Below are 25594 nucleotides of genomic sequence, written 5' to 3'. Positions count from 1 at the left end.
TTAAACCCTGGAGGCGGATGTTTGTGTGAAGCGGTGGCTGCCCCCCGCAGAGCCGGGGATGAAGTCTGAGAGAAGGGGGAAGGAAACTGCAGGGCTGGCGCAGAGCCAACAGCACCCACACTGTGTCCCCCCCACTCGCTGTGCTTGGGATTTTGCAAGCTGCACCGGACCCCTCCTCACCAGATGCAGCTGGTCCCCCTCCAACCAGTGCCTCCAGCCGCGGTTCCTCTTCTCTCCGAGCTGCTCGCACACCAGCTGATCGCCCTCCCAGGACACGGTTGTCTGAAGGGAAGGAGAGGGGAAACATGGTCCTGAGACAAGTGGATCGCGGTGATACATGTTTCCAGCGCTGACACTGGCTGTTCCTCTCCGACACAATGTCAAATGCAGTCCCTGATCTGGAGTCTCTTTAGTGGCTCCTTGGGACAGATGGTCTTTGTTGGAGGTGAACGACCCTCTGGCTTCCAAGTGCAACATCAGAGTTCTGCCAAGTGGCCTGACATTCTATCTTTTCAGGGCTTTGCTCCAGAGGATAATATCCTCCAGATCCCAGAGAACTGGTTTCTGGCTCTTTGCTGCTCATTCTCTTGGCAGTGAGTGATTTACTCATAGAACCACTTAGTCCTGGACCTGCAGGGGCATGCCAGCTCTGGGCTTGGTTCTTACCTGGGTATTGAGACAAAAAGCTGAGCAAGTCCCTGAACTCTTTAGCACATCCCAGTCCCCTGTGAAACTGCACTGCTTGGCTTTCTCACCTGGCACTTGCGTCCATCCACGGGTCCCAGGTCTTCCTCAAACTGGACTCCTAGGTCGAAATCCATAACATAGTCCCGCAGGGAGGTGATGGTGCGGATGACCATGTGATCTCCCGTGTGGATAATCTCTTTGTCCGGCTTCAGTAGGCAGACCAGCTTTCGCAGGACCACGTTGATATCTAGAGGATGAGAAAGAGGGGGGATGTGTGGACGACCCGGGCCCCTCCTCCAGCAGAGCTCCTCCACTCTTAGCCAAGGACCATCAGCCATAGTACCTCTTTTCCTCTCCTACCACAGCGCAAAAGTGATGGTAGGAGACGAAGGACCAGAAGGTTCCCAATTCCCTTCCTCTTTCCCCTTTCCGACTCTTAACTTTTTGGAGATACTAACTTTTTGGGAACTAAAGGGGAGGAGGGAGCGTGATGGGGAGGGGAGCGTTACCTAAAGCCCGCAGGTAATTGTCCATGTTCTCTTGGGAGACGAAGCGGTAATAGCCGGTGAGGTTGGGAGGCATGCCGGGGCAGAGGGACGCGGCGGACGGTGCGGAGGAAAGAGCGCAAGCAGCCGGGCAGCAGCGGAGCCGGGACCAGGCTGGCTCGCCGGGCGGGCCGGTGGCTGTCCCGCGGTGCGGAGCGGCCCGGTCCCCGCGCCCCCCGCCGCAGTAAGAGTCCCCGCGCCGGGGGGCGCGGAAAGGGCCGGGACGGCCCCTGCTCCAGCATCTCCGCCTCGCCTGGGCAGGGCGTAGAGACGGTGGGTTACCTCCTCAGCCTCCGCCCTCATCGGGGGCTGCTCGTATTAAACTCTGGACTTCCAACCAGCGGCAAGGAGCCCTCCCTCTCCGGCCCTTCCACACACCGTGGCGCCGGTGGCTGCGAGCTTCGTCGGAGCAGCGCCCCGGCCTGCGCTCCCCACGGTGCGGACACCCCGTCGAGGAGAGGCGGCGGCAGGCTGGCAGCTCCGCCCTGCCCAGCCCGAGCCGGGGCTCCGGGTGCGCTCTGCAGCCCCTCGCCCCCGCATCCCCCCCGATCTCCACGCCCTCCTCGTCCCGGTGTCGAAGCTTCCCCCCTCCCCGGGCAGGCTCCCGCAGCCCTCGCCGCGCTCCGCGGACTGCCTGGCCCGCAGTGGGGAGGCGAGGAGCGGCCGGCTCGCCCCGCTCGCATCCCGATCCCGCATCCCGATCCCGATCCCGCGGCACCTGGCGCGGCGGCCGCGCGCATTGGCTGCGCCCCCCGCCGCCCGTGACGTCATGCTGCAGTGCGGGGCGGGGCCGGGCGGGGCGCGGAGCCGCTGCCGGAGGTGCCGCCGTCCCTGCGCGCCGCCGCCGCGGGAGCGAGGGCGTGGGTCCTGCCGGGACCCGCCGCCACCGCCGCGATGGGCGACCCTCGGCCCCGCGCCGCCGTCCTCCTCCCTCTGCTCTGCCTCTGCGCCGCGCTGCCCGGCAGCTCCTCCAACAAAGGTGAGCGGCGGAGCGCCGCGGGCACGGTCCCGGGCGGCGGCGGGCGCTCCGCTGGGACCCACCGGCAGCCCCTGCGGAGGGGCTCTGGAGGGACACGCCGGCCGCGGCTCGTCCATCCGCCCCCGCGGTGGCGGTGCGGCTCCGCGCTGCCCGCCGCCTTCGCCCGGCACGTTTTTGTCGGGGCATCTCCGCGGTCCCCGGCGGCCCCGGCTTTCTTCGCCCCTTCGGGCGCTCTCATCCCATCCCATCTCCATTCTCTACTTTGTCCATCTGTCATCCTACCACCGCTTTTTTCTCCATTCTTTCGTCTCCTGGCGCTCCCCTCGCGTTTTCCCTTTTTCCACCCACTTGTCATGCTTTTGTTTAGTTATCACTGGGTGGATTTAGATTCCCATCCCTTCCCTAGCATGCTGAGAGAGAATATGTTGTTTCTCCACAGATCCCTGCAGTTCATAAAACACATTCCCCAGCTCCATCTTACAGTCCTAGTTCATCCATCTACAATCTGTCAATAGGAACTGTTTATGCATAGTTATGCGTTAGCGATGCAGGCTGATTTTATGTATTTCATGTGATAAAGATGAAAGACCCCCGAACCACCCCAGTGCTACAGCTGTAACCTTCTGAATGCAGATGTTCTTTGAGCACACAGAGTGATGGAGAAAGGTGTAGGTTTCTGGTAGAGACAAGCCTGAGAGATTCATCCAAGGGCAGTCAGCGTGTTGGTAATCTGACAGGGTGGGAAAATCCGTAAACATTTGAGGGACTCTGGGCTCATCGGGGAATGTGACACCTTAGGGTGCTCTCTGTGCCTTGGAAGAGTCAGGGCTATGGGGCGGGTGCGCTGCAGAGCTGTGTGCACCCTGACATTGGCAGGGGCATTTATTTGTTCTGCTCTGCTTCCATGGGGCTCGGTGGCAAGGAAAGGCCCCTCATACTCTGGATTCTCCCTCTCCTTTGTGAATTTGCACTCGGAAACACCTACCCACCTTTGGCAAATTATATTAGATTGACGGGAGCTTTCTTGAAGCTGGTAGGAGTCTGTATCCTGGTAGGAGTCTCTATCCTAAAAATATTCCTAAAATGTTTTTCTATTCTCCAACAACTCATTTCCCAGAAATCAGATTGGTGATCCCCAAGTTGCAGGTGGATGCAGCAAAGGATTTATCTCTGTACCATCAGCTTGTTACCCCAGCAACAGGGCACATTTGGCATTTATAGCTCTGGATCCCCACCTCGGTGGTGTGGCGCATGGATAGAGCCGGAGCAGAATGGAATCCGGTGGGGACAATGGGCGGGCAGGGGGAGCCACGGGCACTTGCACACAGGGAGGATTCCACCTGCATACTGAGCAGGATGGATGTTGCTCTGGATTTCCTACGCAATGCTTTATAATCTCAGTCGATATGGTGGTGGAGAAGTGCCAACCCACGCTCTTCGCTGCCACTCCAGGCAGGATCTGCCCGCTCTGCCCTGCTGGGACATCCCCTCGCTGACCTGTCACCCTGCCTGCTGCCCCCCCAGCCACCCCTGGCAGCCCCCCCGGCCCCAAAATGCACAAGTGCTTGGTTGCACAGGATGCTGCCTGTTTTGAGCCAACACATGAGGCCATGCCAGTATGGCCTTTCAGAGGACACTGTGCTGCAGAGGGTGGATTCAACATACTGGAAGTAGTGCCCTTGAGGGGAATGGCTCTGTATCCTACTCCCCACCAGCTCTGAGCCATGCTGTGCTCAAAGTGTTGCTGGTTGTAATAAATCTTGGTCTCCAGAGGGTGGGAGAGTGGGGGATTATCTGGGAATGGGGGTTGTAACTAGGCCATGTAATATAATCTCTGAGGCCCATTTGGCAGGGAGTGGGCATGGGGGAGGGGTTTGTAATTTGTAATGATTTTTCTTCCTCTCTCCCCTCCGATCCCCTCCCCTTCACTCCCCCCCACCCCTTTATTTCTCCCTTTCCCTGCCCCGGAGCCTGTGTGATAAAGATTAATTTGCTATTTCTGGGCCTGTGACATTTTTCAGAGCCTCCTGCTGGCTGCTGCCTCCATGCCAAGCCTGGCTGGGCTCCAGCCAACGGGATTAGCAAGGAGGGCCCAAAGGAATATGGTGCTCACCATGGAGTGGGGAAGGAAAGAGCAAGGGGCTCTCAGAATAGGTTGCTATTTGCATAGGATGGCTGACTGAAGGTGTACCTGGGCATGTCTGTGTAGGTCCTGGGCCTTAGTCTAGAGGGTGCTAGGCAGAAGTGATAATGGCTGCATTGTTCCCTGGGGATACCCCAAAGGAAGATGTAGGCTGGATCCTTCCATTATGGCTTCATTGAGCTAAAGGATTTAGTATTTGGAATCTGTCTCCAGGCTGAGGCTGCTTCCGCCTCTTGAGTTCACTTTTTTTTAGCTGCTCCCGCTTTTCTGGGTGCCCAGGTGTCTCTCCACCTATTGCTAATAAGATAGTAATGAGGACACAAGAAGGAACACATTGTTTCTGAAGAGGTCTCCCATGAGTAGAACTAAATAAAGATAACTTTTTTCTCCCAGCCTATTTTAGATGTCTTTATTTCTAGAGAAGAAGGTGGTTGTTACTTGCCAGGGGATGAAATTCTTCTCTTTTCCTACTGAATCTGCAGTTGGTGGCTAATACATTCCTGTCCTCCAATCCCTTACCCCAAATCTGCCTCAGCAAACAAGCACAAACCATGGATTGAAGCCGAGTACCAGGGCATCGTCATGGAGAATGACAACACCGTCCTGCTCAACCCGCCGCTGTTTGCTCTGGACAAAGATGCCCCACTGCGCTATGCAGGTAGGTGGGGAACAGCTCTGGCAAGGGTGCAAGGCAGGGACACACCTATGGAGAGGCAGGGACACGGTGACATTCATCCCTATACTGGATCCTACCCCTCTTCAGGAAACAATCACCTCCAAGCCTTGTTCTGGAGGAGGTCCCTAGTGAAGTCTGGAGGCAATTTGGGCACGGCTTGATTTAGGATGCTGTGAGCTGTTTCCTCAGGGAGAGGAACTGAGGGTGGAGCCAGCTACTTTTTGACGCAGTTCTGCTATTTCCAAAGATCACATGCACAGTGCTGAGTCTGTGAGCCCTGGAGAAAGCTGGTAGGGCACCCTTCCTTGGCAGTGCTACATCCCCTCACAGTGAGCACAAATCCCTGAACAACAGTCCAGGCTCTCAGTGGTTGTATTCCTAGTGCTTGCTTAGGCCACGCCTGGGATTTCCTCACACGTTCTTCCTCAGCTTTGGGAGAGTAAATGTAGTCCCTGGGAGCTGAATTTTAGGGTTTAGGTGACCCTATCTGCAGTTCCCTGCGGTACTTTGCGCATCCTGTGAGTGTGGGTGGATGAGACATCGTGGATCTTCATGCTCTGGCTATCTGCAGTGTATGGCCCGTTTTGCCTCCCTGAGGGATGCAGAGGAGAAATAAGGTGCTCCCCCAGGACTGTGTAGCACTAATAAATGTAGCTTAAGCCTTGTAACCTTCAATCTTTCCTGATGCTGGCCAGGACTCCTTGCCGTGGGAGTATTCTCCAGTAGATGGCAATCTGCACCGTTAATGGCTGTAAGGGATAGCAGGAGGAAATCCTAGGGAGCCAAAAACTGCTCAAGATGAAGGATGATAATGGGGGAGAATGGAAAGTGTAAGTTAGAAAGGAAGAAAATATGGGAAAGGAAAGAAAGGGATGTAATATGCTCTCCTCAGTCCTTTTCTTTCTCCCCTTCCTCTCTGTTTTTGTGTGTACCAGGTGAAATCTGTGGCTTCAGGATCCATGGGTCAGGGGTACCTTTTGAAGCTGTGATCCTGGACAAAGCTACAGGAGAGGGGCTGATCCGGGCCAAGGAACCAGTGGATTGTGAAGCGCATAAGGAGCACACATTTACCATCCAGGCCTATGACTGTGGAGAGGGACCTGATGGAGCAAATACCAAAAAATCACACAAGTAAGTTCATGCAGACATTGCTGCGTGCTACAAAATGTGATCTGTGACAAAAATGCAAAGGAAAGTTGCTGTGGAAACACTTCCTTTAGCCAGAAGTATTTTTCTCTAGCCACGACATTATAACTCAACATGCTGAGAAGACCCAAAGAGAAATGTTCACTGGCTGTCACATGAGTGAATGCAGAATGGAGGGCTGTTTGACAGCAGCTTCTAAAAGTGCTGTTTTACATTGCTGCATATTGGTAGGAGGTCCAGATTGCATTATTATTACTTTTGCTCTTTCTGAGAGCTTGGAAGCCATTGTCCAAGCACCTGTGTGACAGCATTGCTGCACTGAAATCAAGGTGTCTTTCCTTGTCCTTGCTTTTGACAGCTGGGAATCAGAGTGGTGCACGTTAAAAGAATGGCTTACTCTGAAATTTAGGTGGCGCGTGGCTCATAATCAGCCCATCAGTTCTTATTGATGTCTCTCTGCATCAGGGCCACAGTGCACGTCCGAGTGAACGATGTGAATGAGTTTGCTCCTGTCTTTGTGGAGAAGCTGTACCGCGTGGCAGTGACCGAGGGAAAGCTGTACGACCGCATCTTGCGTGTGGAGGCCATCGACGGCGACTGCTCCCCGCAGTACAGCCAGATCTGCTACTATGAGATCCTGACCCCCAATATTCCCTTCCTCATTGACAACGATGGTAAGAATCCTCACCCACCACGTGCACATCACTCTTGTTCTCCTGCTCTGCTCCTTCTCTGCCAGCCCCATCTGAAGGCAGAGCTGTGCTATATAAATTTTCCAGTGATGCTGATATATCCTGGTGAGAGCAGCAGCATCCATTTTGTGGGATGCTATAACTTTTTACAAAGTGACACTGGGCAGAGTGACTAAATTCTTTTTTGGTTGTTTTTGTCATTGATCAAAGATATGAGTGATTTTTAGAAGGAACGTCTTTGAGGAGACTGCCTGTCCTCTACCTTGATCTCTTTGTTTTGCAAACCAGGGAACATCGAGAACACGGAGAAGCTGCAGTACAGTGCGGATCGTGTCTACAAATTCACAGTGACAGCCTATGACTGTGGAAAGAAGAGGGCTTCTGATGATGCTGAAGTGGAAATCCAGGTGAAACCCACCTGCAAGCCCAGCTGGCAGGGTATGAAACCTCCAAACACATTTATCTCTTCTCTTCGCTTTTCCTCAGCTACTACTCAGTCCTGCTCATCATGGTTGTTTGTATATAAACATATAAATTTGTGTGCCCACATATATGGTTCAGTTCTAGCACCAGCTCATCTCCATCAGGGGACACAGTAGATGTCTAAGTCTGTTGCAAAGCCACTGGAAAATCATTCCTTGGATTACTGTGAGCTGCTATGTGTTTGATAAGGCTCATAGACTGTATTCAGTAAAGATTGTTTTTGGGGCTGCTCTTCTGGAAGATATTTGTCTTTTCCAGTGGTGGCATGTTCCTGCAGGTTCACCTTAGTCTATTAGAATTAAGGGGAAATCAACGCAGCTAAACACCTGCTCTGCCTGTTAAGAAAGGCTGACCAACCACAGAGTGATGACACATCAGTATTAGCTGTGGAAGCTGGGACCTGGGACTCAGTGATTCTAGGAAATCTTCCCGTGCATTGATGCCAGCTGCGTAAAGATGTGTTTCCAGTGTGGAAAGGGCCAAAAATTTGGACTAATCCATAGATGCCACTTGTGTGTATGCCAGGTGTTCTGGCCCTGTGTCCTTGGCAGATCCTAATCCCTCACTTTCACTCCTTTCCATTAGGCTGGAACAAGAGGATTGAGTACACCCCCGGTGCAGGCAGCCTGGCACTCTTCCCCACCATTCACCTGGAGACCTGTGATGAGCCACTGTGGAACATCCAGGCCACGGTGGAGCTGCAGACCAACCACGTGGCCAAGGGCTGTGACCGGGACAACTACTCGGAGAAGTCCCTGCGCAAACTCTGTGGTGAATTGGTTCTTTCCTGGGCTGAGGGAGGCTGTGGCACAGCACCCTACCCCTCACACAGCAGAGGTGCTGGGGAACACATTCCTCACATCTGCTGTGGTCACTGGAGTGGGAGGACACCGAGCTTGTGTATTGCACTGAGGTGCAATGGGTGTTCCCACCCATATCACGTGGAATTGTGGAATGGTTTGGACTGGAAGGAACCTTAAAGATCCTCTAGTTCCAACATCCGTGCCAGGGACAGGGACACCTTGCACAAGGCCAGGTTGCTCAGAGTCTCATCCAACCTGGCACTGAACACTTCCACAACTTTCTAGTTTTATAGGGGACCACCTGTGCTTTCCTTGCTGGGAATCCAGAGATTTCTGTGCATTGTTCCACTATGCAGAGTCTATGGGACTTCCCTCAGCACTGAATAGAAAGTCACCATTCTTCTCCAGACAGGAGAAGGCCTTTAGGCAACTCCTCATCTCCCTGTGCACTCAGACATTCAAGTGAGGTTTCCAGTGCCCACTTAATCTGATCTCCAGTTCTCAAGCTCCTTATTCTCCCATGCCAAGGTTCCTGACTCCCTCCCTTCTCGGTAGGTGCTGCCTCAGGAGAGATTGACCTGCTGCCAGTGCCTAGCCCCACGGCAAACTGGACGGCGCGGCTCTCGGTGCACTACAGCCAGGACAGCAGCCTCATCTACTGGTTCAATGGCAGCCAGGCTGCCCAGGTGCCTGTGGTGAATGGACCGAATGGCCACGAGGGGCTGAGTGACCACTTCACCCTGTCCCTGTGGATGAAGCATGCCGTGGTGCCCAGCAAAGGCAGGCGGGAAGAGGAGACTGTGATCTGCAGTACAGTGCGGAGCGGTGAGGCTTCTCCCGGGGTGGTGACACTTCTGCCCACTGCCTCTTAACTCCTTAGAAGGGATTGTCCCTGCAAGGGTGAATCTCTGATGTTCCAAAGCAGGACTGGGGCAGGGGTTCCTCCTTAGGAACACAGCTTCTTTAGGTGTCCCTTTTCCTCAGAATGCTCAAGTGTCCTCTGAGCACACGGTGCTGAGTGCCAGTCATGCATGGCAGCGTGGGCTTCTGGGTTCTGGCTAGCGGGACTGCTTGGAGTGTGACACGTAATCCCTGTGCTTGCCCCTGGCAGAGGATGGCTACTCACACTACTCTCTGGCTGTGCATGGCTGCCGGATTTCTTTCCTCTACTGGCCGTTGCTGGAAAGCGCGAGGCCTGTGAAATTCCTCTGGAAGCTTGAGCAGGTGAGGAAGGGTTTGCATCCTCCCCACGTCCCTTCTCCTTCTGCCCTTTGCCGATGCCGTGCTCTGCTGTCTGCCGCAGGTCTGCGATGACGAGTGGCACCACTACGCCCTCAACCTGGAGTTCCCCACGGTGACGCTGTACGTGGATGGCGTCTCCTACGACCCTGCCCTGATCCATGACAACGGCCTCATCCACCCGCCACGGCCCGAGCCTTCCCTCATGATCGGGGCCTGCTGGGCCGGTGAGTGCCCGCTCCCCAGGCCGTGCTCTTCCCATGAGGGAATAAAGGGGTGGAGGGAGACCCAGGAGAGGTGAGAGAAACACCACCCAGTACTAAATGATGCAGACCATGCTGCAGCCATCTTGCCTGCTTGGCACCAAAGCTAGCGTGTCTCCTTCCTTCCTCATGGACCAAGGTAGTAACAGCTCAGGAGAAAGTGTCATTGGCAGTTTCCTGAACAACAGCCACAGAATATGCAAGGGATAACCTCTGCTCTTTCAGGCAGAGAAGAGTTGAAACTCTGTACCTCATTCAGGCACTGGCATTTCTATCAGTACTTTCAACAGGCAGTACTAGTTATGCCGCTGATTGTGTTGATGGGGATTTCTGTGTCTTGAGGGTCTTATGAAAAAGCCATAAATCCTTCTGTACAGGAATTGGGTTGAAAGACAAAAATCGGGTAAGGAACAAAGTTAGATCACTACTAGATTAAAACCTGTTCTATGGAGATGTAAGGCTGCACTTCTCAGATTCTTCAGTTCTCCTGCTAGACTGAAGCAGGACAGAACTAAAGGAATTTTCCTACTGCTTGCCTTCACTCCAGTGGAAGTTTCTAGCAAGATTAAATCTTTGCTGTACTGCTGCTTCTCTGAGGTCAGAGATCTTCCCACAGCTCTGTGCTTTCTTGATTGGCGTTTTGCAAACAACCAGTATTGATCAGCTTGGGACCATTTCCTGGAGCTATCTGTGTCTCTAAGGAATATTGAGAACATAGCTGGCTGTGAACATGGCTAATTCCCAAAAGAGATAACATTGGGAAAGGATTGAAAAGCTGCAAACATTGTAGTTTATCCCTTAAGTCAGTTACTCGTCCTATGGTGTCACTATCAGCCTCATGAGATGAACTCTGCCCTCTGTCATCTGTGATGTGCTGCCTCTAGGGCTGAAGGGCGCACTGCTTGGCACAGAGCTCTTCCTGGGGACTGGCCAATACAGGCAAGTAGAGATACTTGCCTCACCCTGTAACTACCATCTTCCAATGCCTTATTGTTCATCCAGATATTCTCCTTTTGCAGAGGAGAAAACCAAAGAGAAAACCAAAGGAAGTGAAAACACCACTGATTCCGTGCAAGGTAGGGAAAAGAAAGAAGATGGATCTCTTCCCCTCTTGACTGTGCATGACTATCACTTTTTGCATGGTGCCTTCCTCATACAGCTTCCCCAGTCCTCTCCTGCCACCTCCCTCCACCGTGGGAGGAATCCCTTATTTGGCAGATTGGTCCTTGATACCTTGGTACCTGTGGAGCATGAAAAGGCTGATGGAAGGACTGCAGCCTGCTTTGAGAGTTGGAGTATGCTTTTTGTGTGGATAAAGAGTACTCATGCCTGATCATTAAAGCTGATCTCTGAAGAACACAATAGCCATTAGAGACATCAGGAGATGTCACCTCATCCCTAACTATCTGTGGAATGTGTAGTTTCTTTTACAAGCCCTCACAGGAAGCAGAGTGAGAAGGGGACAAGAAATTGTTTCCATCTGGCATTCAGCAGTTTGATGGAAACTTCTCTATGCTACCCACCATTCACTGCCCTTGTATTTTTGTTCGTCTGTTTTTCTCGCCTTTCCCCATCTAGAATTTCAAAAATTTTCATCTTCTGTCTTCTTGTTGTCTTTGCTTTTCCATATCCTGTTCAATCCTCTGTCCCTCTCTACCTCCCTTAACATCTTATGTCCCTTACATTGTTGCTTTTGTTGTCTGGGCTTTTCCATGCCCCATGCCCCCCTCTGTACCCCTCCATGTCTCTTACCTCTGCATGGCCCTCACATTGCTGCTGTGGTTTTGCTCTCTTCCTCGCCATGTCTCTCACACCCTCCACCTGCCATGTTTCCCTCAGGAGATCCTCTGTTGATACACCACTACTTCCATGGTTACTTGGCTGGCTTCACTGTGCGCCCTGGTAGCTTGGAGAGCCGGGAGGTTATTGAATGCCTGTATGCCTGCCGTGAGGGGCTTGATTACAGTGACTTCGACAGTCTGGGCAAAGGGATGAAGGTATGCCCATCTGCCCAGCTTGCATGGGTCTCCTCCACTCTCCTCCCCAGCCTTGCTTCCCAGGACTTTGCCTGCTCCCCCACCTCAGACAGCTCCCCACCTTTCTCCTATGTGTCTCTCTCAGCCTGGGTTCCTGTCATTTGCCAAGGAGCCATGAGTATTTTCTTTTCTTCCACCTCTAGGTTCATGTGAACCCCTCTCAGTCCCTGCTCACCTTGGAGGGTGATGATGTGGAAACCTTCAACCACGCGATCCAGCACGTGGCTTACATGAATTCACTGCGCTTTGCTACCCCTGGGGTGCGGCCACTCAGGCTCACCACTGCTGTCAAGTGAGTGGGCAAACCAGCCCCTCTGGCTCAGTTCAGCAAGAGGGTTGCCTCTCTTTTAAATAAAGTTACACTGACTCACTTTGTATTTTAAAATAATTGTATTTTAAGATGATCTCAAAATGGGTAAAAATCTTCCTGAAAATAAATGATTAATTTTCCAGTATACAAATGGATACTGTAGTACTGCTTCCTAGTCCCCTCCACTCACAGTGTTCCAGGCATGTGGACTGGTTCTAATTTTCTCTGTGTTTGTCGATGTGACCAAGTCACCAGATCCCAGTGGTGTCACTCCTATCACACATCCCTGCCTTGCTCAGCAGGCTGTAGGGAAGCTTTAGGAGGACTGTTGGAAAAAGGATATTCCCTTCCCTGGAAGTGATGGGCAGGAGGTGATCTTTTATAATGTTGTTGTTGGAAGCTTAGGCAACTGATGTTTTCTACTGCTCTCCTTCAGGTGTTTCAGTGAGGAGTCCTGTGTCTCCATTCCTGATGTGGAAGGCTATGTTGTGGTGCTACAGCCTGATGCCCCCCAGATCCTGCTGAGTGGCACTGCCCACTTTGCTCATCCTGCGTCAGACTTTGAGGCTCCAGAAGGGATTCCCCTGTTCCCCAACCTCCAGATCACCTGCTCTATTTCTCACCAGGTGGAGGCCAAGAAGGATGAGAACTGGCACGGTACTGGTGAGTGGAGCACAGGGCAAGGTGTAAGAGACAAGAGTTGCAGTCCTGCAGAGGAAGTAGAGCCCCTGTAATTACACCAAAAAGCGAGAGTTTACAAATTTAGAAGCAAGGCACATTGTCTGTCAATATGTAGGCTAATCGGCTCTTATCCTTTTCTGCTCCTCCCTGTACTTTTTCTATCCACTCAATTCCTTTGCCTCACTCTCTCCTAATTCTTTCCCAGGCTGCTCATTCCTAATCCCTTTTACATTTTACCTACATTCCCCTTTATTGAATCCAGTGTTGGATGGATGTCCTGCCCATTACTCGCTCTACTCCTGCACTAACTTAGTCTCATCCCACTTCCTTCTCTCCTGCTTTCTTTTTTACTTCTTGCTCCCTTCCTTCTCTTCCTGCCTCACTTTTTCCTGTGAATTCCCAGCCAGTTTCCTCACACCCTACAGTATCCTGTCCTTCAATTTCTTTCCATCATGCTCAGATAATTTCTCTGCAGTCTGTGCTCTGTGTCCATTCACTTCTTTCATGTCTCTTCTGGTAATAGGATTTTTTGCTCCTACTTTTCTGTTTAGAAGCTTTGCCTTTCCTTACACAATGATGAGTTCCTTGACTTGAGAGCAGATTTTTCTCAATCCTGCTGAAAGCAGTTAGTTATTGAATGTGGTTGCCATTTTAAAGAAGATAAGATCTCAACCATGGTAACCAACAGTGTGAGACAGGGAAAAGCTTTCAAAAGCATGCAGGGCCTGGGAATGTGTGAGTGTTGTTTCTAATTTGCACACTGTCATTGTCAACAAAGTCCTTACAGCCAAGATGCATTATCATGAACCAGACTGATAATAGTATGTTGTTCCAAAATAAAGTGACTTTATTATGTGCATAGATAATGTCATTAGAACCATCCTGAAACAAGTAATTAGACTGACAGTGATTTTACTTAAGGTCAGTGCTAGGTGGAGAAGGAGAAGTAATTACATATGATGTGAGCACTCTTAGGTAAGCAGGTTCCCCTCTGAGTAACTCCTTCCTTCTCTGATGGCTGTCTGGCTTTCTGGCCACATCTCCTTTCTGTTTGCATCTCAGTGACAGACACACGAATGTCAGATGAGATTGTGCACAACCTGGATGGCTGCGAGATCTCATTGGTAGGAGATGACTTGGACCCAGAGAGGGAGTACCTGCTCCTGGATGGAGCACTGCTGCAGCAGCGGGGCCTGGAGCTCGTTAACACCTCTGCCTACCTGACCATCACAGGTATGTCCTCTCCATGGTCTCAGCTACCTAGTTATGCCTCTGTCACCGACTGTCAGGCATCACTGGGAGAAGCACTTGACCTTAGGATGTGTTGGTGTACTTTGTGACACTGAGATGTCACCATTTCTTGAACTCCTGGCCTTTGGAAGTTTGCAGACCATTTCCTTGGGGAGGTGGCTTTTCCTCCAGTACAAAGTGCTGGAACATGGTGTCAGCTCTCACCCAGGCTTGTATCACTCCTCCTGATTTACGCCTTGGGGTTTGGTGCTCTCAGGTGTCAGCAGCATTTTGCACGACATGACAGGGACTACATATCCCACAACTTGTGGACTGGTACAACACTTTAGTACTCTCCAGAACATAACAGGGCTGTTGTTCTCAATCCTCCCTTCCCTTCCACTTGTTTTAGCGATGCAAGCAGGGATTCCATCCGGTCCTCCTCAGCCAGCTCCATCTCTGAGCCCTTCCCAAAATTAATGAACCCAGCACTCCCTTGGATCCCTCTGCAGCCTCTAGCTGCTGCAGGGTTAGGATGCCAGGTGACTTTGGAGCAGGAGCTTCCTCACCCTACCCCTTTCTTGTTGCCTCAGGCGTGGAGAGCATTGCGGTTTATGAGGAGATCCTACGCCAGGTCTCCTACCACATCAACCACGGTGCTGCCCTCTATGAAAGGAAGTTTCACCTGTCCTGCACTGAGATGAACGGACGCTACTCCAGCAACGAGTTCACTGTCGAGGTACAAGACTGATACATGCACAGAGATTCTTCTGCATGTGTGGGGAGGACATGGTGCATGGGAATGCATAGAATGTGCCATGGACACAGGGCTGAGTCCCCTCACTCTGGTCTTTCTGCAGGTGAATGTTCTCCACAACATGAACCGAGCTGCTCATCCTAACCATATTCTGAGCTCCCAGCAGTTTGTGCACCGAGGCCATCATTTACCTGCAGAGCTGTCTGGGCACAGTTTGGCAAGCACCCACAACAACCCAAGTATGTAACACTATCTTTTGGGTTTATTCCTTTAGAGAGGATGCTCATTTTCTGACATCCTGGCAGAACCTATAGTGGAGGATTCCTCTCCAGCTCCCTGCACCCATTATCATTGTTCTCCTTATATTGTCCTGTTCCACTCATTGTTAGCCGGTGGACTGCAGTCTTTGTCAGATTGTATTTTAGAGCATGCTGCAACAATCCTCTTGTGGGATATTATCTTCTTGATGTAGAAGCCGACTGAATTCTACACCTCAGAGGGTCTAAAAAGAGTAACTGTAAGCTGACTTCATTCATGCACCTTGCAAAGGTGCTGTGTGGGCTTGTGTAAAGTAATTTCAGAATGAAGCTTCAACAGCAGGAGACAAAAGTGAGTCAAGACTGCCACTGCTCTAAAGAAAGAAATGGGAGTAGGTGGTGGTCAGCAAGGCAGGAAAATACAGGAGATGGCACCACACAGACAAGAGGAGAATTCTTGCCCCCAAAACAGAGGAGAGAGAAGCTTGAAAGCTAGACTAGATGTATGTTTGTGCTGTTAGCCCTGTGCCTCAGGCATGACCACACCTCCAATCGATTCCTCCTGGGTTGTGAAAGCTCTGGACTTTACAGACATTTTGGTCCCCTGTCATAGGGAACAAGCAAGGCACCTTTGAGCTAGCTTTTGCTGCAGCTTCCAAAGTAGCTGATCCCAAGCTGTTCCAGTCCTGCAGCTGGCACTGCAGGGGCAGCCTGTGCATGTGCCAGCCTTTGCCTCTCCCTTCCCCAGCTCTGCCTGATGGCAGCAGCAAACTTTCCCTGCTGAACAGAACCACAAACAAATTTGTGGAGGGCCTAGATAGATTTTGCAGGGAAGGTGGTTATCCGGGGAGTTGAGGGTCAGTCTACACGCCTAAAACAAACACATAGGAGTTGGGCTAAGGGTCTTAGATGAATTTCAGATTTCCCCTGTGGAGAAGTCATGCTTTTACCACAGCACTTATTAGAAGTCCATCATAGAATTCACATCTGCTCCATGTGCAACGAAGGCATCTTTTGACTTTTTGCTTTCTCTACTGCTTGCACAGAAATCACACTCTGAAAATCATCCTCGAGCCCTTAGAGCTGTCCCCAGCACACATTTCTCCCTCCCAAGAGTAGGATGCAGATATATGTGGTGCAACACATTCTGGCAAATTCTGCAGATAAAGATGTGCAGAGTCTACATCACAGGAACTGCCTGTGCCCAGGGGCACAGACAAGTCAGGCTGTGTTCCTGCATAGACCAAAAACCGAGGCTCTGCCCAGGATCTCAGTTCCTGCATGTCAGCTTGGAAATGCATGTTTCTGTGACAGACTCTAGACACAACTTCTCGCTTTCTTTCTCCAAAGTGGTCCCCAGTGCTGCCACCGTCATCATCGTGGTGTGTGTGGGCTTCCTGGCACTTATGGTGATCCTCGGCATCCTGCGCATCCACTCCCTGCACCGCCGGGGAATGGGGCAAGAGGTCCCTGGGGCTGCTGAGTCGGGGCACAGCAGCACTGGAGGCAAGGAGAGCGACATGTTCTGGGACGACTCGGCCCTCACCATCATCGTCAACCCCATGGAGGTGAGGAGTGGCCACCGCGGCGGGGCTGGGCGGCCAGGTGGCTTGTCACACCCTTCCCCTCACCCCGTATCTCACCTCCCCAGTCCTACCAGAGCTGTCAGGAGAGGGCAGCAGGCAGTGTGGAGGGCCGAGCTGGCGAGGGCATGGAGGATGATGACGACAGCACCGACTCGGAGACACCCGACTCCCCGGACAGCAGTGACATGAATGACCGGCACATCATCGGCAAAAGTGACGTCTCTCACCGCTACTAGGAGCTTTAAAACACCCGCCCAGTGGATCTCCCCAAAACATATGGCAGGAAGGAGGAGGTGTCTGACTTTCAACTTCTTTCCTCCCCCACCGTGTACACATGTGCTCCTCCCTCATTGATCATTTCTGCCTCCCATGCTCCTTCATCTTCTGCCATTCTCATTGTGGACATTCCCCACATTATTGACCCCCCATCTGGCTCTCCAGAAACATGTGTTAGGGCACTTACACATGATGGTGGTATGGTTCAAACTGGGATGCAGGTGTTGGAAAGAATGGAAATCTGAAAGGCAGAGCCAGCCATAGGGCTCAGAGTGGGGTTTCTCACAACCCCTCCCCAGATATTATATATATATATTGTATATTTTTTCAATGTTGTCATTTGAGGTTTATTCTCGTTTCATGCAAAAAAAAAAAAAAGAAAAAAACAACCAACAAACCACTGCAGCTTTGTGTCGCTTTGTAAAATTGTCAATACTCCTAATACTAAATGAATGAAGGTAAGAAAGATAAGGAAACAAAGTGGATTTTAAAATAAATGGATTTCAAATAAAACATTCAGGACTTCTGCAGTTTTTCACTACAGCCAGGGAAAGAAATAGTGTAGGCTCTAATGTGAAACTGGAGCTTGTCCAGAGCATGTATTTACTGAAATTACTACCTTATCTCGGGGAAGGGTTACAATATTTTAGCATATGTGATGAAGCAAGAAAAACACATCACTCACGACCCTACCCTGAGCCTTTCTGAGAATCAAAATGCTCTGTAAACACAATGGAGCCTTCCCCAGGACTCAGTGCTAGGGACCCACAAAGGAACAGAAGGCACTCAAGCCTGTCGCAGGTGAATGTAGCACATGCAGCAAACTGAATTCTTGAACACAGGAAAATAAATAAGGCTCTTTTCATACACTTAGTGTAGCAACAGAAACAGGCCAAATCTCCTTAGCTTCATCCATCTTCTCACATAATCTGCTTTTTTTATCAGTATGATAAGAGTGTTTTTTATACCAGGGGCTCCAGTTGTAAAACAGCCCCAGCACTTCTGGGGGAAGGAGGCATCTTCCTCTTTCTGCTGAGCATGGAGGGGATGGAAATACAACAGATACTAGCACAGCATGGCTCTGAGCCCAGCAGTAGCATGAATTGTTAGGATAGTGCTTCAGAGCAGGTTGTGCTTCTTCCCTGGATCTACTTGGTCTGGTTTTTCAGACCCTGTAAGACAAAATGGGGCTGTCAGCTGATTGACACATCTTGGGGCAATGGCTGCAACATGTGAGGGACCCAGAGGAAAATTCCGCAATTTGTTGGCAGCCAAGGTTGAGAAATCCTCCTTAGGGGCAAGAAGGCAGTACGGTAGGTGAGAGTGGAAGAGCCCCTCTGAGGGCAAAGGTTGCAGCACAAGATCTGTGCTTGCTGCAGTTCTCTCAGATGTTTCAGCTCTAGCCTGTCTTCATGCCCAACTGTACCCATGTATGGTTGTTACTGGGTCCAAAAGAAGTGAACGTGCTGGGATAAGACACTCTTAAACTTTTCTGCTTTGTCTCATTCCCAGTAAATTCTATGCCTTTGCTTCATCAAGGGAGATTACAACAGGAACTGTCAAACCAGTACCCTGACATCTTGAAGCACTGGAATAATTCAAGTCTCCAGAAGGAAAAAAAAAATGCTACACTGTGCACATTGGAGCAAAAAACTTGGCACAAAATAGTTGTTGCGTCCTGAGAATGCGTGACCCAGATCTGATCTGTGACAAAAAGCACCACCTCTCAGAGCCCTGCAAAAGAGCAGGCCTCAGGACCACGATGTCCCTGTACCTCCACAGCAGCCTCAGCCAAGTGCTACAGCTTACAAGGTGGGAGAGGCCAAATGTACGATGAGTTCGTAGGTGGCCATCATGATGGCCGCGTTTGGGATCTGGCGGATCAGGTGCGCCAGGAGCCCCCGGTATAAAGCCAAGGGTCCCTCTTCACGGACCACCAGCTGCAGAGTCTGTGCTAAGGAACGGTACCGGGAGCCCTCCTCACGCAACCGCGTCCGAATGACCTCTGGGGAGACAAGAGGGGAAGCCACATATTAGCAGATGGATTCTGCAGGCATGGCATCTCCCACCAAGGGGAGCAGCAGCAAGGAGAGAGGACTCACTGACCGTGTGGATATGCAATGCATGTAGCGCATGTTTTGGAGACAGCGGCAGCGCTCATTAGTCCGAAGAAATCGTTGTTGTTTGGTGGAAGTGTGAGTGATGGGGAATGGGAATGCTGGCTGTTCCTCAGCTCCTTTTTCAGTGCTTCATAGATGACAAAGTGTATGATGGTCTCTGACACTCCAGCATAGGAGGCAGTGATCCCACGGTAAAATCCACGCAGGCCTTCTGTGCGGTACACGTGCATGGCACACTGGAGAGCGTTGCTGGCCGTCTCCCCCTTCACCCTGGAAAGAAGGGAAAGGATGAGGACAGCACACTGCACCCTGACCTGCAGGGCTGTTGTGAACACAGCCATAAGCCTCTTGCCCAGCCTATGACTTTCCATGTTCTGATGAGAAATCACAGACCTCTCTCTGCCCACGACCCCCCAAACCAATCCTGACGTGACATGGAGTGGCTCTGCACTGCAGGCCTGCCTTACCTGGCTTCCAGCTGCATCCTAGTTTTCACTAGCCAGATGGGGTTGGTGAGTGTGGCTGAGCTAATGCCTGGGGAACAGAAGAGGAAGACAGCCATGAGTGCCAGGATCATGCTGACAGTTTGTGAAGAGGTGCTGATCTATCAGCTCTCAGAGCTCTGCTTGGCAAGCTGCAGGCATTTGCAATTTGAGAATGACCTTGAGAAGAGATATTTAGGGCAGACTATTTGATTCTCCTCCTCCCCTATTCCAGCCTTTGTTTAGTGGTAATTAGCTCCTCTGCCTCCAACAAAATCCCACTACAGGCCCGGGTGTTACAAAGAGGCAGGAAACAGAATGCTAATTTTTCAAGAGTAGAGGATTTTGTTAGAGAACTGGAATATATCAAGAGGAATGGTTCTGTGAGTGGTCTAAATTACACACTGCCTTCTCCCTCTCACAGCAGAATAGAGCTCATGATAGCAGCTGAAGGGGTAAAGACAAGACTTCAAGAGATGAGACTAAGAAGAATGAAGAGTGAGAAAACATTTGGGTTACCCAAAGAACTCACTTCTCCACATGTGGAGGGAGAAAACTTCAGAGCAGCAATGGAGAAGGAATGAAACACATAGGCATTTCCAGACAGAAGGACCTCTTGGCTTTGATTGGAGACAGAAAAGGCTCACCTGCACAGGCTGCTGCTAATATGTGTACTTCCTTGGACTCCGGCACCAGGACAGTATTAAGCCTCTCCTTAGTAGCAGAATAGGCAGCAAAATATATAGCCCTGATTGGAAAAAAATACAGAAGAGGTTACAGCTCCCCTATGAGGAGCAGAGACACTACTGTACAGTCTCACTCCAACTTACTCCCATCACAGTTCTGTCTAACATGACATCAGATATGATTTATACCTGGCCCCCAGCAATTATCTTAACACTATGATCAGAAGCTCCAGAAGATGTCTGTGTGAAGGGGTCCTGTGGCACGTGAGCACAAGGCCCAGACTGCTTTCAGGAAGTGGAGTGACAGTTATGACACAGCCACACTTAGGAAGTGTGCAGCATGAGGCACTTCCATGGAGCAGAACTCACCGGGAAGGAGCAACCCCAGCGAGGTTTGGACCCAGACCTCGGAACAGGGACCGTTTGCCTTCCTTCTCAAGGATGGTCCTACAGAAGGAAATGAACAGAGAAATCAGCAGAGTAACTAAGCTGGGGACTCTCCTGTTCCTCCTCCTTCTTTGCTCTTCAGTATTTCTTGTAGCACCTCCTCCCCACCTCTCATGTTATCCTTTTTCTGCCCTGCTCTCATTTTCTCTCCAATCACTTCTCCTCTCTTCTTCAGTCATAGAATCATGGAACGCCTTGGGTTGGAAATTACTTGAAAGATCATCTAGTTCCAGCTATCCTGCCATGGGTCACTAGTCATTGCATCCTATTCTTGATAATGCCATCCCTCAGGGTTGGGTCCAATCACTAGCTGAGAAGTTTCTCCCAGCCCTCTAAGCTGCCTTGCAGAGCACAGATCACTAGTGAGAAGCAGATGTACCTGTGCTCTGATCAAACTTTCTATAGCACTTGTGACTTCCAGAGCCTCAGCTCAACTCTCTTTCTCTCTTCCCTCACACCCTCCTTGATGGCCAAACCATCATCTCCCTGGTGCTAACAAGCACACTGCCCTGTCCTGCTCACCTCAGCAACTTGAGCACTCCAGGAGATGGTGGGGTGGGATTCATCAGCCTCACACTCATCCCTGGCAGCTGTACCTCTGGGAGGCACAGAGGCCGCAGTGCCAGTTGGGATGACTGCAGACGTGTCTTCACCACTTCCAGGGGACAGGTCAGGATGGCTCCAGCTGTTCCACCACATCTAGGGCACAGCAGCACACATAAGAATGACCTCTGGGCCATAATAGGGCAATAATTCTGACCCTGCTTGTCCACAGCCTCTCTCCTCTGGGAGAGGAGGTTAGGTACCCCAGCCTGTGTCACACATGACCTCCTGCTCTGACACTGATTAACGTAACAGCTCAGCTTGGGACATCATCTGGCAGCCTCACTCTGAAGCCCTACTCAGTGTTTGAGACAAAGAGTCCCAAGTCCATGGGGACTCAGCAGTCCCCCAGAGCAAACATTTCTGCTGCCCACCCTCACTGCAAAGCCTTCTGCTGAGATCACCCAGCACCGTGGCCCACACTTCACCACAGCTACACCGGCTCACAGAAGGGCAGCACAGAACTCTCCCACCTCTCAGCTTACCCGTGTCTTTAATCCACAATTACACCAGACCCACATTGGCAAGGCCCTGTAAGCAAGATCTGTAGTTTCTGCCAACAGCCAGGCTCTCTCCAAGCCTGGCTTGCTTAATGAAAGAGGACTCTGACCTTCAGCAGGCAAAACCTATTTTTGGAACTCATGAACCATCTCCATCAATGGCTCTTGTCACACTGCAAGAATGCTGAAAGGACACATATCCCCTTTTTCCCTTTCCACCACCCAGGGACAAGCCATAACTGACACATTTGGTTCTCAGCCTCTGCCCCTCTAAATCCTTTGACTGATAACTCTGCTCTTCTAGAGGAGGCTCAGTACCTGAAAGAGTGTTTTGAGATGAATTTGCATGCAAGCCATGCAAGAGGCTTTGACATATGAACGATCGTTCACATCTGCAACAGCCAAAGTGGCTTTGTTTCACAAGAGATGGAGGCTTAATAAAAAGCTCACTCTGCTCCAGAGAAAGAAAAGCCAACCAAAGAACTACAAGATATCAGGGAAGAGTCAGGTATATAATCAGAATTACATATGACAGTGCAGGATAGCAAACAGTTAAGAGTTCTGAGGAATTATTTTGAAAAAATCTATACAGTTCAGTAAACATATACAGTATTCTCACAGCCTTTGCTCCTAGGGCTTCATTATCATTGCCAAGAGGAAGAGGGGTTAAAAAAAAAAAAAAAAAAAAGAGGCCTGGATGTCTATTGCACATCCAAGAGTTGAAGCTATGGCAGCTAGGAGATTATGCAGCTAATGATGCCCACAACTAGCTATGCTGTTCCATAACACTCATGTGGCTTTGTCAAGCCCTTGGCAGATGTACACAGTGGTGGTGATGACTTGCAGAGCAGTCCATCAGCAGCAATTTCCCTCAGGAGGTGTATGATGAGTGGTGGGAGTCTGGCAATGTTCTGACTCCTGAATTTAGCTCCAGCTCAGAAGACAGCACATGGCAAAGCAGTGAACAGCCCGGCTCAGGTTCTCTGGGTCAACAAGCTGACTGAGCACAGACTCCAAGACACAGCCTACGTTGCAATCCAGAGCTGTATGAGGCAGGGTCTGCTTTCACAAAGGCCATGTTGATTCTTCCCAAACAGATTCTTCCCCTATCCACTTAGGGGTCCAACAGTCCTGTTCTTTACCTTAGATTCTATTAATTTGTCTTATACAGGCTCCAGACTTACATGCCTGTTGTTTCTTCTGACCAGGAGTACAGTCTCCAGTTCAGGAAAAGATTGAGTACAGTGGTGACAGATCAAGGTCTAAAAGGTCAGAATAGGGCAGTTTCAACTCCTTATCTAAAAGCTGAGTGAACAATACATCAGGAAAACACTGAGAGAAGCAATTGCTTGGTATAATAATAATTCTTCTCTTTAATAGTGCATAAGGAAGCAAAAGTTTATGTAATGTTCTCTTAATATATAATTTCTTCAAGAACTCCCCACCTGCAATGGTCAGGATCTGAGTTTGAACACATGCTTCCAGTATACAGAAAAGTTTCCTGAGGTCACGTTCCTGAAGCTACTGATACATACAGAAAACAAAAAAGTATTACAAAAGACATAATAACAATTAAAGAAATTGTTGCTCCTTAGCATAGTGGCCATTTAATCAGCAGAAAGAGAGTATGAGGTGAAGGGCCACTATGAGCTGCTGTGAGACTAAAGAGGAAAAAAGAAAATGCACTAATTAAAGCTAAGGAAATGAGGTGTACCAGTTGTTCAAAACTAGAAGAAATCTCAACTGTGATGTATTATCATGCATTAGACGATGATACAGCTGCTTACACTATATGGAAGACATAGGTCTGCAAAATTCTTCTGTTTCAGGAGAAATGGAAAATTATGTGTCATTACTCTAGAAGCAGGAACTAAAGCAATTTCTGCAAAATAGGATGAAGAGCAGCAGTGGAAACGAGTACAACATGTACTCTCAGAGGAAAGCCACAGCAAAAAGTGCTAATTGAAGAAGGCGGGTAATTTTACCTTAGAAAATGGTACTTGCCTCTAGATCTTGCTTTCACATTTTAAAGGGAAAACCGACAAGTTTGAGGTGACTGAAAAAGAGGATTAGTTGAGAAATACAAAAGACACTGGTAACATTTTTTAAGTGATCTAAAAAGTGTATAAGCACATGCACAGAGGTGACAAAGTTTACTGGTAATTCATGTTAGCTCTTACTTAGGATAGCCAAAAATTAAGATGGCTTGAAGGTCTTCATTTAAGAACAGCAATGCTGGATCAGACAAACCTGCAGTTAAACCAGGTTTCTGCCTAGGACACAGAAAAATGAAGGTCACCTACAGAAGAGTAGGAGAAATACCTCCAGAGCACTCTCCCAGCTTCCCAATTTTCAGTTCAGGGATTTCCTCAGCCAGAAATGTTGCCTTGCTTTTAGTAGCCTTCAACACATTCTTTTTCATTCATATTTTTAAAATGCTTCCTGGACACATAAGAAGCCTTTACCTTCTACCATCCTGTTCTAGGAGTCCCACAGTTTAACTGCACACTGTGGGAAGAACTGTGTTCTTGCATTAGTTCTGAACAAACCTCAAGTTTCTTTGGCTGGTCCCTGGTTCTTATACTGAAGATAAAGCGGAGAACTGCTCCTTCACAAATGAGACCCTGTTTTGTTTCATTACACAAACCAGTAATATTAAATATCGTGCAGCAATAAACTGAACTTCTCTTTCATCTCTTACTCACGTTATTAGCCCCAGGGTTTTAATTAGCTGTAATTCAGGAGTATTGCTTAATGGATGAGGACGAGATACAGAGTGACAAAGTTCCCATGAGTGACACTCTTGTCACAAGCCAAACTCTCAGTTTTTTGGGAACCACGGTGGAAAAAGATGAAGAAAAGCTTAAGAAGAAAGCTAAGAAAGATAAATGTATTAAGAAAGTCTAAGATGCAATGCATATATAGTTCAAAGGATAAATTAATAAAAGAGAATAACATATACAAAATAACAATGGGAACAGAGAGGACAGGTACACATATGCAAAGATTGACATAGCACAAGAACTGGATTAGCTGCAGAAAACTGGAAATCTACTAATTAAAAGCAATTAAATTATGCGCCTTATTGTACATGCTGTATCACAGGCCTCACTGTCACACAGACTCCAGCAGGTTGGTGGGATTTGGAAAAGGATTAAATGGATGCCTAAGGAGGACTTCTGCAGTTACTCAGCAAAGTCTGGAGGACCTCATTATTTTCTGCTTTAGGGCACCATAAACTTGAAGCTCATTGTTTTGAGACTTTAAAGAGAGGAAGGCAGAAACGCCACGGGACAAATAACTTGCTCAGGGGCACGCTTCTAATGCAGAGGGGCTCGGCTGGGGTCCAAACACCTGACTCACCAGAATCAGCCGCGCTATTTAAAGCCAATAAAGTGACACAGGAATCTCAGCCATGCGCTGATGGAGAGAGCTGGGCGCCCTCCCGAACGCATGGATGCCTCGTGGCGCTCTCGTTCAGCACCCCGCTTCCCTTGCCCCGCATCCCGGGAAAGCTCCGGCTGGACCAAACTCCGTGTCCCACAGGGAGGTTCTCCGCCTTCCCAAGCCGCGGAGCCGGGCATTCCCCACGGCGCTGCAGGGCTGCTCCGCGCCGCCGAGCCCCGATCGGGACCGGCACAGCCGCGACCGCACGGGCCAGCACGGCGGAGCCGCGGGGGCTGCTCTGCCCCGGCGGGGGCTGCTCTGCCCCGGCGGGGGCTGCTCTGCCCCGGCGGGGGCTGCTCTGCCCCGGCGGGAGCTGCTCTGCCCCGGCTCACCGGCGGCGGCTGCGGGACCCGCTGCCCGAATCCCGCCCCCGGGCGCCCTCCTGCCCCCGAATCCCGCCTCCCGGGGCACTCACCCTCCGGCGAGCAGGTGGAGCAGCGTGCTGTGCTGCGACATGGCCCCGCCGCTGCCGCCCGGCCCCGGTCCGGGCCGGCCCCGCCGCAGGAGGAGGTGCCCGGGC

The 25594-nt window shown here is 50.4% G+C and overlaps 3 protein-coding genes across 3 annotated transcripts in view; 1 reads left to right on the top strand and 2 right to left on the bottom strand.

Moving 5' to 3' along the window:
• Positions 1 to 2047, bottom strand: part of RBP5 (retinol binding protein 5) — a 6464-nt gene extending 4417 nt beyond the window's left edge. The window contains exons 1-4 of the mRNA XM_071433116.1: positions 1951 to 2047; positions 1197 to 1485; positions 756 to 934; positions 181 to 282 (exon numbers count right to left, since the gene is read on the bottom strand). Coding sequence (XP_071289217.1) covers positions 181 to 282; positions 756 to 934; positions 1197 to 1269 — 354 coding nt within the window. The 5' untranslated portion in view covers positions 1270 to 1485; positions 1951 to 2047. The remainder of the gene's footprint in view (positions 1 to 180; positions 283 to 755; positions 935 to 1196; positions 1486 to 1950) is intronic.
• On the top strand, positions 2002 to 17302 carry CLSTN3 (calsyntenin 3). The gene is given in 19 exon segments (XM_071433080.1): positions 2002 to 2040; positions 2043 to 2211; positions 4890 to 5012; positions 5966 to 6161; positions 6642 to 6850; positions 7157 to 7306; positions 7937 to 8122; positions 8710 to 8979; positions 9266 to 9378; positions 9458 to 9620; positions 10676 to 10732; positions 11496 to 11653; positions 11836 to 11984; positions 12439 to 12665; positions 13746 to 13916; positions 14507 to 14652; positions 14774 to 14909; positions 16278 to 16495; positions 16579 to 17302. Coding segments are annotated over 19 exon segments (3051 nt in total). The 3' UTR covers positions 16750 to 17302.
• Positions 17062 to 25594, bottom strand: LOC139592814 (solute carrier family 25 member 33-like). Its single transcript, XM_071433118.1, has 7 exons — positions 25490 to 25594; positions 21047 to 21223; positions 20447 to 20524; positions 20039 to 20139; positions 19377 to 19443; positions 18896 to 19179; positions 17062 to 18794 (listed from the first exon to the last, which is right to left on the bottom strand). The coding sequence occupies exons 1-7, from the start codon at positions 25528 to 25530 to the stop codon at positions 18595 to 18597; spliced, it is 948 nt and encodes a 315-aa protein (XP_071289219.1). The 5' UTR covers positions 25531 to 25594; the 3' UTR covers positions 17062 to 18594.

Source organism: Agelaius tricolor, unplaced genomic scaffold, assembly GCF_023055355.1.
Source record: "Agelaius tricolor isolate 1412-34295 unplaced genomic scaffold, bAgeTri1.0.p SCAF_9, whole genome shotgun sequence".
Taxonomy (NCBI): domain Eukaryota; kingdom Metazoa; phylum Chordata; class Aves; order Passeriformes; family Icteridae; genus Agelaius; species Agelaius tricolor.
The sequence above is the reverse complement of the archived record's forward strand: the minus strand, read 5'-3'. Positions and strand labels throughout refer to the sequence as shown.

Coding starts and splice junctions, on each gene's coding strand:
- LOC139592814 (XM_071433118.1), bottom strand. CDS start 25,530: ATGTCGCAGCACAGCACGCTGCTCCACCTGCTCGCCGGAGG. Junction 21,224..25,489: donor CTCCACCTGCTCGCCGGAGG/GTGAGTGCCCCG, acceptor GCTGTGCCCTAG/ATGTGGTGGAACAGCTGGAG. Junction 20,525..21,046: donor GGAGTGCTCAAGTTGCTGAG/GTGAGCAGGACA, acceptor TTCCTTCTGTAG/GACCATCCTTGAGAAGGAAG.